Source organism: Manis javanica, chromosome 7 (genome assembly GCF_040802235.1).
Source record: "Manis javanica isolate MJ-LG chromosome 7, MJ_LKY, whole genome shotgun sequence".
Lineage (NCBI taxonomy): Eukaryota > Metazoa > Chordata > Mammalia > Pholidota > Manidae > Manis > Manis javanica.
In genome coordinates, this window is record NC_133162.1 from 53,910,752 (window position 1) to 53,923,547 (window position 12,796).

At 34.7% G+C, this 12,796-nt stretch overlaps 2 protein-coding genes across 6 annotated transcripts in view; one reads left to right on the top strand and one right to left on the bottom strand.

Moving 5' to 3' along the window:
- The window catches only part of CABCOCO1 (ciliary associated calcium binding coiled-coil 1), a 128,372-nt gene that overhangs the window by 28,737 nt on the left and 86,839 nt on the right, over nt 1-12,796 (bottom strand). The window lies entirely within an intron of this gene.
- On the top strand, nt 1,483-3,647 carry LOC108399313 (copine-8-like). Its single transcript, XM_037002680.2, is given in 2 exon segments — nt 1,483-2,234; nt 2,237-3,647. Coding segments are annotated over 2 exon segments (1,221 nt in total). The 5' UTR covers nt 1,483-1,532; the 3' UTR covers nt 2,756-3,647.

The window sequence follows — 12,796 nt, forward strand, 5'->3', positions numbered from 1 at the left end:
AATCACAAGGTGAACATATAGAATGCTAAAAAAATTTAATATAAAACATTTAATATAATATATTATATATATTAAAAAGCTGATAAAGTCCACAAATGTCATAAAAGAAAAAAACAAAAATCATTAACTGCTTGATCTAGATGTAAGTACATTTTACTCTACTTTTTGGGCTTCATACTCTGATCAGTGATTCAAAAAATTGACTACAATTTTGTAATATTATTTTCCACAGAAAGAATAAAATGATTATTTCAATCTTTAGCTTGGTTAATAGAAATTATTTTTATTATCAATACAGTTAAGGAAAATTTCAGCCTCACAACTCATAACACCATGTATATTTTAGGATTTATGTCAAATTTCAGAAAACTTACATCAAGTTTCCTTCATATATGAACTATAAGATTTAAGGTTCTTTTCAGGTTCTCTCATGCAGTGAACAATTAAAAATAATCTTTACTCCTTGGATGGATGGCACTCATTAACCAGTTTGCATCCGTGTCTTCATGGTTTTTTATACATTTGATGTTATCTTCATTGATGTAATAGTTTTTGTAAAAATACAAGAAATATAAATTCTTTACAATGTTTTCATATGATTCACTCTTCTTCACTAAAAGGACCATCAAGCAATCTAGAACCTTATTCATTTGCTTCTATTTAAAGTGTATTTCTTCCTCTAATTAGATTGCTAATTTTGTTATGTCTGAATTTTTGGGAGTTAAATTTACTCATTAATGTCAAAACAATTTATATTGACAATTGCTCATCTGTATTGCTCATTTCATATTCCACTATATTTTTATTTTTCCTCAGTTCTTTAATCAATTTAAAAATGACAAAAGGAAGTACTGTGAATATAAGTCCAAATCAAAAGTAATTTCTCACTTGTTGAACTAAAACATTCCAAAAGTCTGCCCAAATTACAGTTAAAATGGTACATGCAAAATTTAATGAATAAAATGTTTGCATTTCATTTGCACTTGGGTTTTTATTCCAAGTCTTCAAAAATATTTTAGAGTTCTTAAAATGTCATTTAACATCTATTGCAAGACTGGAATAACTTTTTACACAGCTGATGATTATTAGAATTCTCTATAGATGAGCTTCTAGCTCCATACATTTCAAACTTGGTTTCTCTGCTACTACTTACACATGTCCAGAGCCTGGCCCTAAAGGACACATTCACACTGCAATGTGGTCTTTGATCTTGAACGTTTGTATCATGATGTCATAGTGGCTGGTTGAAGCCATAGCTGCACAAAGATGGCAAGATATAGATTATTTTAGAGGTTCTCTCTCCCAATTCAGTGACCTTTCTACTATACTTGCCCAGCCATGTATCTCCAACTGCCTGTAAGAAGTTTATATTTTGTCATTTCAGTATCACATTATTAATGTATTTAACACTAAAGTCATCATCACAAACCTTTCTATCATTATGAAAAATTACCTTTTTAAGAGCCCCCGCCCCGCGCCGGCCGCGCCGGGCCGGAGCCGGGCGCACGGCGCTCAGTCCGCCCGAGGCGCGCATGTGGGCGCCGGGCCGGCCGTCGGCATCCCCGGCTAGCATGGACAGCCGCCACACCAGCGCCGCGGGCCTCGGCGACCTGGTGCAGTTGAGCGCGGCCCTCCCGGCCACGCGCGTGGAGGTGTCGGTGTCCTGCAGAAATCTTCTTGACAGAGACACGTTTTCTAAATCTGATCCAGTTTGTGTCTTATATGTACAAGGCATTGGAAATAAAGAATGGAGAGAGTTTGGAAGGACTGAAGTGATCGATAATACTTCAAATCTTGATTTTGTAAGAAAATTTATTCTGGATTACTTTTTTGAAGAGAGAGAGAATCTTCGATTTGACTTGTATGATGTCGACTCAAAAAGCCCCACCCTGTCTAAGCATGACTTTCTGGGACAACTGTTTTGTACATTGGGGGAAATTGTTGGTTCACAGGGAAGTCTCCTGGAAAAGCCAATAGTAGGAATTCCAGGGAAGAAATGTGGTATGATCATACTTCCAGCAGAGGAATTAAACTGCTGCAGGGATGCTGTCCTGATGCAATTTTGTGCTAACAAATTGGACAAGAAGGACTTCTTTGGAAAATCAGATCCTTTTCTTGTGTTTTATCGAAGTAATGAAGATGGCAGTTTTACTATTTGTCATAAAACAGAAGTTGTCAAAAATACTCTAAACCCTGTATGGCAAGCGTTCAAGATCTCAGTCAGAGCGTGATTGGCGATTATGGCGATTATGACAGAACAATCAAAGTGGAGGTATATGACTGGGATCGAGATGGGAGCCATGATTTCATTGGAGAATTTACAACAAACTATAGGGAGCTTTCTAGAGGGCAATCACAATTCAATGTATATGAGGTGGTGAATCTCAAAAAGAAAGGAAAAAAGAAAAAATACACTAATTCAGGAACAGTAACCTTACTCTCTTTCTTGGTAGAAACAGAAGTTTCATTCCTTGACTATATTAAAGGACGAACGCAGATCAATTTCACAGTGGCTATTGATTTTACAGCATCAAATGGCAACCCTGCGCAGCCCACATCTCTGCACTACATGAATCCTTACCAGCTGAATGCCTACAGCATGGCTCTGAAAGCCGTCGGAGAAATCGTTCAGGACTATAACAGTGATAAGATGTTCCCAGCTCTAGGCTTTGGTGCAAAACTGCCTCCAGATGGAAGGATATCTCATGAGTTTGCTTTGGTAACAATGCATCATCACAAGGAATTTATGTTTTGAAACAAAATACTTGGGTCCTTTAATATCAGTTTGCTGCTTATGCTTTTAGTCCATCACATAGTAGCTCTTGTGACTCTAGAACCTGTACAATTTCTAAAGGATTGATTGAGGAGTGTGATACTAATGAGGAAAAGACAGTCACATAGATTGGCCATAAATCTACCTGACACACAGCTGACATAAATAGTCTGTCCTGGTTAATTATTGCCGCATAATAAACGTCCTTCAAAATTAGAGGCATCTACCAATACAGTTCCATTATATCCATAATCTGTGGGTCAGGAATTTGAGTAGAATAAAATGGGGAATAATGCATTTCTTCAAGATATCTGGGGCCTCTCCTGGGATGGCTTAGATGGCCAGAAATGGCTGGACTTGTTCAACTGGAGCCATATGTCTGGGCTTCATTCTGGCTGTCGGCTGGATTCCCCAGTTCTTTTGTGTGTCATGTCTGGGGCTCTTTTGTCCCCTCTGAAGCTTCTTTGCTCATGTGTGATACCCACGCTAGGATGGCTGCACGCCTCCCCCTCCTTCTACGTATAACCTGTCCAGGCAGTCACCGTGGGCTTCCCCACAGTGCGGCGGTCCGACGGTAGTCGGGTTTCTTACACTGCCACTAGCTTCCCCCAGCAAGCACTCTGCCAGGCTGGGGCAGAACCTGTAGGCTCTGTACACCGTAGCCTTAAGAAGTCCTGGAAAGTCATTTTTGCTTCGCTTGGTCAAGCGAGTCCCTAAGGTCAGTGCAGTTTCACAGCAGGGAAAGGACCTTCACCTCTCAGTGGGAGGGATGCCAAAGAATGTTTGGCTATCCTTCATCTGCCATCTTCTTAAATGCTATTTCTTTTCAAATTTAAAGGATGAGTTATGGCTAGAATTAATTTTTTTCAAATGTGAAGCAATGACTATGGTGGGAGTTAATTATGATTTCAATATAACAGAGTAGATATGACTAGAGTACATAGTTCTCTAATGTTTAATTTACATAGACAGACTCTGTGTGGTTAGATCATATATAGGCAATGTATTCCACTCTGCCTTCAACACCAAGTCTGCACAGATAGGGCTTATAGGCCCAGCCAGCCTACTGTCACTTGCCCTTCCCGATGAAATAATGGGAAAACCAATATAGAAATGGGTACCTATCATTTTGGAAAAAAATTTAACTTTTCCTAATACACGTGCCTCCCTGCCCGACCCTATATATGGCAGAAGTACATTCATCTGTCCCCAATATTTTTGTACATCTTCATTTGTTATTTTTATTCATGTTACAAAAACAATTGATGATCATTATAGGGATTTTTTAAAAACATTCTATAAGCAAAGGGTAAAAATAAACAATAATACTAAAAAATAAAATAGTCTCCAAAACTGATGAAAAGAACAAAAAAAAATTATCTTTTTTAATTATGTCAATGGCACAATTACTTTTAGATCCTTTTGCTCAAATCTGAACAAATTTGATTCATCTTAACTTCTTAGTCTTTCATATCTAATGGTCATGAACTTCTGTATTAAATTTTCTTTATATTTCTTACATATGTACACTCCTTTCCATTTCTATCACTATATCCTAGTCCTACTTTTTTTTTTAAATTTCTCGTTTCCTAATTTCCTATCTTTGTCCCTCATCACTTTTCTTTTCAAAATGTTGTGTAAACATTGCCAAGTTACTTTGCTCAAAAATACTTCTTTTATCATTATAGAATGGTCTTATGCTTTAAAACTGCAATCTAGAATTGCTTTTTATAACATTTAGAGTTCTTACCAAGACAGGATAAAAAAATGAGCTCAAATATCTGAATAATTGAAGTTACTTCTGTATCTATCAAGTATTATTAATTGGATGAATTGAATGGGAAACCAGTCTGAGTTTGACAGCTGTCTGAATCACAGAATATTTTCTAAATAGAATTTTACTTTCAAGTGGTAACAGTTCTTAGCTTCTCAACTGGGATTCCCAGAGAATTTAGCCCTTCTGCTCAGGGTATCCATTGTTTATAATGAATTAACTAATCTCCTCTGCATCTAGAGTCTTACTAGCCATATACCATCCTCAAGAAAATTAAGAAAATAGTCACCTAAAAAGTTTTCTGTAGGGCTTAGTCCTCTTGCAGAACCCTTGTTAATATGACTGGTATAGTAACTGAAATAAACTAATAAAATGTTATAAGATTTTGGATTTTGAATCTACCTTAATGACTTAGGAAAAAATACCACTTTGTTTATAATTAGCAATGCCCATTTGCATATAAACAATGAATACTGCCAAATTCAAACACTGTCCTACTTAAGAGAGCAAGGGGCTGATTATAAAACAGCCTCCTTGTAGTGCTGTCTACATATTATATGTCTCTGTTCCTTTATAGACTAAAATTTTACTATTAGTGAAGAACAGGCTGATGTATCTGAAATTTCTAAGTTATTTGGGTATGAATTAATGAGGTTTTTCCTGTTTACAATTTGAAAGAAGATTCGAACTGCTACAATATATATTGTCCAATATATACACATGTTTGTTACAATATTTTTATGTTAGAATTCCATGAAAAATACACATATTTTGAGAAAAGAAACTATGATTTAATATTCTGATTCTGGAGCTATCATTAAAAATGTTTTAAATCTAATTTTTAAAATTAAGAGTAGATAATATTTGTTTGTTAATAATACAAAGTAGTGACGTTGATGTATTTGGGTAGCATTTAGTTGTTAAAGTGACAAACGACCCAGAAATTTGCAGCTTTGACAAGACAGTATTTTTATCTTGCCTTCACATAGAAGTCCAGAAGTAAGCAATAGAAGGCTATTTTGCTCTACTTTTTTACAAAATCTTTTGAGGCCTAGGGGCTCTCTATCTTGATGCTCCTCTCTGCAGGCCTCCATTCCCAATATTACCTCATGGTTCAAAATGGTTGCTCCGCCTGAAGCCACCCTTTCATATTCTAGCCAGAGAAATAGGAGAAAGTCAAAATGAAGGGTATGCTCCTTCTGTTAAAGACATTTCAGTTAAGTTACACACTTCACTTCTGTTTACATCTCATCAGCCAAAACTGTTTTGATAAGCTTACTTACTGAAAAAGATGTTAGGAAATCATGTCTACTCCAGTCAACTATTTGCCCAGCTAAGAGTCTTCTATTAAGGGAAAAGGGGGATAATGGATACAGGAGACAATTTGGAGACTGCCACAGATCACAGTGTCCTAACTCTGCTATGTCTCCCAAATGCCTATTAATAAACCATACATACCTAACTCTTATCTCTTTGGGGGAGGAGGTAGTAGGATCTTTCCAAGCAAATTACACACGGTTGTAGCAGGCAAAATTCAATCCTGCTGGTTTTCAGCTAGGCTTGACCATCAAAATCATCACGGAGCTTTTAAGAACTAATACGTCAAGCCCAATCCTGGACCTATTAAGCTAGAATTATGGTGAGGAGGTCAAGAGTTTATTTTTAAAAGCATTACAGGCGATTCAGGTACATGGTCAGGTTTAGATGATAGCACAAGGATTCTTTGTTGGGACATGTGAACAACACTATTTCAGAACTGGTTTAAGGTAACAGCCTATAGGAAAGACTGAGTTAGAATTGTTAGCATCTCTTTAAATGTTTCTTTCTTCTCTCATATATTGGGCTTGGCTACATGTTCTTCTCTTCCAACTTTCATCAGCTTTCAGAGCAGTTCTGCCACAGCTCACATGACAAAGTAGAGAGGGAAAAGGGACTTTCAGATTGAAAAGTTTCCTGCAGGAGCTTAGGTGATAGGTAATGACAACATTCATTGCTATAAAGCAAACTACTTGAAGGCAGGCCTTCATCTTTATGAGGACCTTCAGAGCCCATGACATGGTAGATGCTCAAGAAATACTAGTACGGGGGAAGCACGAAGCTGTGTTGGTCACAGGCTGATTTAGCTCTCCGTCTAAGTCTGGCTGCTCCAGGGGCTTCTCGTGGGAAACTAAGACTCAAGATTTAAGGATTACCACTACCTAGTCTCAGATGAGAGTACCTCACTGACGTAATCTGATTTTACTGATAGAACACTGCTCTCAGAACTGCCTGGTGTCTAAAAAGGTAGATCAAGTTCCTGGCATACTGAATTAGTTTTCTGAGAAGGTCATATTCTGAGCCCCTCATGTTCCTTTTTGGCTATGGACCATGTGATGCTCACTTTCTAAGTAGCTTTTTCCTGGATCCCTTTGAAGGAAATTTTCTGACTGGGCCTCAGTTTTATTCCTGAGGTAATTGATATTACTGTTCTATGAAGTTACCTTAGATTGTACCATTGCTTATCAATGGAACTTGCTATTTTCCTGGCCTTGCAAAATCCCACTGTTTTCCTGGATTCTCTTTAGAACAAGGAAGAACAAGGATACTCAGTAGAAAGCATGTTTCATCTAAAATTTTAAGGTTACTTTTTTATTAGGTTGAGTTTCTCAACTATAGTTGTAGTCACCTGGTCTCACTAATTAAGCTATTTTTATTAAAGGAAACTAATGCCATCCTCCACTCTGTTACACATTATTTCATCCTATTTTTGTTTTTATTTAAGCATTTTGTCCAACACTTCTGGTTTAGATGAGCTTACTACTTAATCCCTTTGATCATGGCTATTGCTTCAGAAAGAGCTCCACTTACTTCTCCAGTAATGAACGTTGCCAGTTACCTAATAGTCTGTAATTACAGATGTTTAAACTTTGAAAAACCAGTTTTCTCCCTTCCCGTTTGCAGGACACAGACTTAAAGAGATTCATGTGAAGAGAAAAATCCATTGTATTGTTGCTGGCATAAAATGCTGTAGGTAGCTTTCTGCTTTTTGTCTCAACTCTTTTCAGTGTTTCTTCCCCTCCTACTTCTTCAAGAAAGTCCTAATTAGGGTCTAGTGGTTGTTAACACCTGTTTAATTTCCCCTTTAAGAAGGAAGGTGGGCTTTAGGTTTTGAGCAGTTAGCATTCTTCCCTAACATTAGCAATTGGAAAAGGTTAGTAAAGCAGTGGGCTACTGGAAGAAAAGACGAAAGACAACAGACACCATCGGACACCTAAATCCAATGATCTGAGAATTTCATACACATTAAACTTGATTAATAATGGTGATTAACTTCACATTTCCAAACCCTTTAAATGAGGAGTAAAAGATTTTGAGCTGAGAGGAAAAACGAACCAAATTATTTTGAAATAAATACCTAATGTGTGACACTAATTTATTCTTAGAAAAAAGTTTAAATTTTGAACTGGGAAAAAGAACTTGAATTTGAAAAAAGCCACTTTTTTATTATTTTTTAGCACATATAAATGAGTGTATATTCTAGACTAAACTCTTATTGTCATTTTTTTCTTTTATAATTTAAAAGTATTATTGTCTTTATGCTTCTAACAATAAAATTCTGTTTTCATTATATAACTCTGAAAATGTCTTGGCTGAGGAATTAATTTTTTTTAGTTAGGATTTGATTATGCTTTCCCCTTTAATATTTAATTATTTAAGGAAAACTCAAGGAAAGAAATCTATTTCAATAAAATAATTAAGAAATGTGGAGAAAAAGCCAACATGTCTCAATTTGTATTTTGGACTTCAAATCTTCTGAACTTTAATGCCTTTATATTTCAAATATAATGTAACATCTAGTTACAATTGAAAAAAATGACCAGACTATATTCAACTTCAATAATTTGATGTAATGATTTTGTCACTTGGTTTGAAAATCATTCTCATGGACACAAAATACAGTTTCAACCAAATTTCCACAGGAGGGCACTATAGTGTGACTCTGGTATAAATTGCAATTACAGCAACCCATTCTGTCATTATCTGTCTCTTGATTAAACATCTGAAATAGTGAGTCCTCCTGAATTAGAAAATTCTAGTTTTCAACACATAATATAGGCAGATATTACTTGTGGTAAATATTTTTTCTTTGTTAAGAAAGGAATATAGGTGGCATATAGTCAACATAAAATCTTATCTGAAAATAAACCAAATTGATAAGATGCATGGTCTAGATGAAGCAAAATCTAAATAGGTCAAAATTATGTAGTATTTTAAAAAGTAACATGAATGTTTTAGATCAAGCCAATCAAAATCAAGAGGCATTACAACATACAAATGCATTTATTACTTATAAGTGGTATGTATTTATAAATACCATATATAAATGATGTATGTAAATCATATTACCTGCAAATAGTACTTATAATGGTATGTCAGGTTAACCAAATGATATATAGGTAAATCAATATTAGTGAATGTAAAAACAAAATGAAAATGTAAATACCAAAGCATTTCCAAACTGGCTCACCTCATCCCAACAAAGCTCTAAAAACATTCACTGTAGTGATAAAGATAAGAGATTTGACCCAAACTAAGAATTAAAAAAAATATCGCTGGTCCTAACTTTCAATTTCTCTAGTGTATTTTGAAGTTGCTTTCCAGAAGATATTGTATTTTGATGTTTACTAGAGTTAAATTAATATAAAAGTAATTGTAATCTTGGCAATTACCACGTCTTATGGGCCTTGCCTTACTATTTTGAGGACTAACATCGTGCTATACAAGTTCACAAAAGCTATATGGAATAGACAGTTTCATTAAACTTGAGTAACAAGAGTCGTGGTTACAGATACAGTCACATAGTTCTATAACTTTACGTAACAGGTCTGTTTCCATTGAAGACATTACTCATTTCATTATAGTTTTGCTAAATGCCATTTAGGTAAATCCTAATACTGGAAGGAAAGACTGAGAAAGTTAAAGTGGTAAAAATGCCAACATAAACAAGGCTTAACTTTTGGGTGGTACATATCCCTCTTTTTAATCAGTCTAATACTAATCACTTTAGTGTTCTTAGAATCTATAGTTAAAATAAAATAATGTAACCAAAGGACAAATATGACAGCTTTCTGAATCTGCATTCTGTATTAGAAATTGAATGCATCATATTTTCAAATGTAAAACACTTAAACAGGGATGTTCTCTGAACTTTTGAGGGTTCACACCTGGATTGAATAATTAAATTTGTTGGTAATTAAAATGCTAGTTCATTACACCCCTGGAGATTCAAAGCAGACTGTTTTAATTTAAATATCTTTTCTTTTAGCTCATACTTACAGATTCTTTAGCCAATAGATAATTCAAAAAGTAGATTAAAAATAAAAATAAAAAAGAATGCAAGACTTGGATAATCTGCTTGCACATTATAAAAATTTGCTTTAAAATATTATTCTTGTGTAAAATTGGCAAATTACATAGTCAGATAATTAATAGAATCATACAAATGAAAGGTTTTCCTTTGCTTTTAATCTGGAATCTAGCTAACCAGAACATTCACTTTACTGGATTTTTTAGTTTTTAGAACTTCTAGTTTAAAAATTTTCCCCAGATTTATTGGGGTACACTTTTATATATAAAAACTTACACATATTTAATGTATACATTTTGATGCATTTGGAAATATGCACACACCATGATATCATCACTACAATCAAGATAATAAACACTTCCAAAAATATTTCTTGTGTCCCCTTGTTTCCTTTATTTATTTATTTGTGTGGCAAACATGTTTGTTGACTGTGCTTCTGGTGTCTGTCCTTTCAACAAGTTTTTAAGTATACAGCACAGTATTGTTAACTATTAGCACCACATGGTACTGCAGATCTAAAGAACTTACTCACAGGCATACCGTAAGCTTTTTACCCACTGAAAAATTCTCCATCTACCCATTCCTTCATTGGCTGGCAACTACCATTCTGTTCTCTGCTTTTATGAGCTTGACTATTTTATATACTCCATATAAATGGAATCATGCAGTATTTGTCCTGTAACTGGTTCATTTAACTTAGCATAATGTCTCCCAGGTCAGTCCATATGTTGTCAAAAAAGGTAGGATTTCCTCCTTTTTTTAAGACTGAATAATTTATGTATACATCACATTTTTTTCTATCTATTCATTTGGTGATGGGCATTTGGGTTATTTCCATATACTAGCTATTGTGAATGATCCTATAATGAGGGACTGCAGATATCTCTTTGAGATCATGATTTCAATTCTTTTGGCTATATACTCAGAAGTGGGATTGCTGGATCATATGGTAGTTCTACTTTTTAAGCTTTCTGATGAAACTCTTTACTATTTTCCATATGGCTGTACTACTTAACATTCCCACCAATGTTGTACAAGAGTTTCAACTTCCCTACATCTTCACCCACATTTGTTATATATACTTTTTACAATAAATATCCTAACAGGTATGAGGTGATATCTCTTGTGGTTTTGATTTGCACTTCTCAGATGATTTGTGATATTGAGCACCTTTCATATACTGTTGTTCATTTGTATGTCTTCTTGGAAGAAATGTTCATTCATGTCCTTTGCCTGTTTTTAAATCTTTTTTTTTTGCTGTTGAATTGTAGGAGCTTCTTATTTATTTGGAAATTAACTCCTTATTAGATACATTCTTTGAAAATATTTTATCCCATTCTGTAGATTGACTTTTCACTCTCTTTTGTTTCCTTGCTATGTAGAGCTTTTTAGTTTAATGTAGTCCCACTTGTCTATTTTGGCTTTCATTGCCTATGCTTCTGGTGTTACAGCCATGAAATCATTGCTAAAATCAACATCATGAAGTCTTCCCCTATGTTTTCTTCTAGGAGTTTTACAGGTGTTATGTTTAAGCTTTTAATCCATTTTGAGTTGATTTTTGTATATGGTCTAAGGAAGACAGGGGTCCAAGTTCATCCTTTTGCATGTTGATATCCAGTTCCCCCAATACAAATTTTTTGAAGAGACCATCCTTACGCATCGTGGATTATTGGAACCCTTGTCAAAGATCAGTTGCCCATATATGAATGGGATTATTTCAGTTATAGTCAAATTACTTGATGTTAGTAACTAAAAAAAAAAAAAGCAACCTCTGGGATCTATCTTAGGGATAGGTCAAGTTCCCATTGAATTTTGTATCATTCTGGGATACTAAAGTGCCTCCCTTCAAAAAAGAAACCCAAAAACAAAAAGCCATTTTATTATCATTTCCTTCCTTCCTTTGTTTATTTTTACCAAAGTAGGAGGAGGGATCAATAGATTTTTCACAAAACTTAACATGTCAAAATGAAAGCAAATTTTGGTTAACCAACATGCTCTGTCTCTTAAGCAGTACCAAAACGGTGCTGCAAAAGTCTACTTAATTTCCAAGTTTGACTCCACTAAAAAAACAACATCAGTATTTTGAGGGGTGACTGATGTTTCTATCTTAAAACAAGAACAATCAGAAGTGAAATATGACAACAGATGAGTACTAGAAACCTTCACAATACAACAGGGAAAAATAAGAAGATAATGGGAAGTTTATAACCCTGGTTTTTACATGGGCTTCAACTTTAGGTGAATGAATTGACAACACTGTGCCTTCTTGGGCAGGATTGTATAATAAATTCTAATAGAAACAGGAGCCAGAACATGTGAAAGCAGCTTCTTCTAACGATCCACACAGGAACATGCCTGGCATTCCTATGATTCAGAATTTGGGAGTTTTAAAATATTACATGTAAGGTGGATCAAAATGATTTTACTTCTTTCTTTTGAAATAACTTCTAATTTACATGTAAGTTATGTGTCATAAGTTAAAATTCCTGTATAACTATTGCAATTAAATTTCAGACTAATGCCATATTTTTCATCAGACTTCAATTTGCAATGATTTTGCTACATAACCACAGAAGAGCTATTAAAATTAACTTTGATCTAATATTGCAATATAATCCCCAGACTGCAGTAGGGTTTTGCCAATTATCCTAATAATGTCATTTATAGGCCTAGGATCTAATCCAAAGGCATGTTTTGTATTTAAATATTTCTTTAGTCTCTTTAAATTTATAGGAGTTCCTCAGTTTTTCCTTATTTTTCTTGATCTTGACATTTTTGAAGAGCCTAGAACAGTTACTTTTTAGAATATTCCTTTCTGGGATTTATCTGATGTTCATCACGATTTATACATTTTTGACTGGAGTGCCCCAGAAGTGATGTAATATTCTTCTCATTGCAGCAT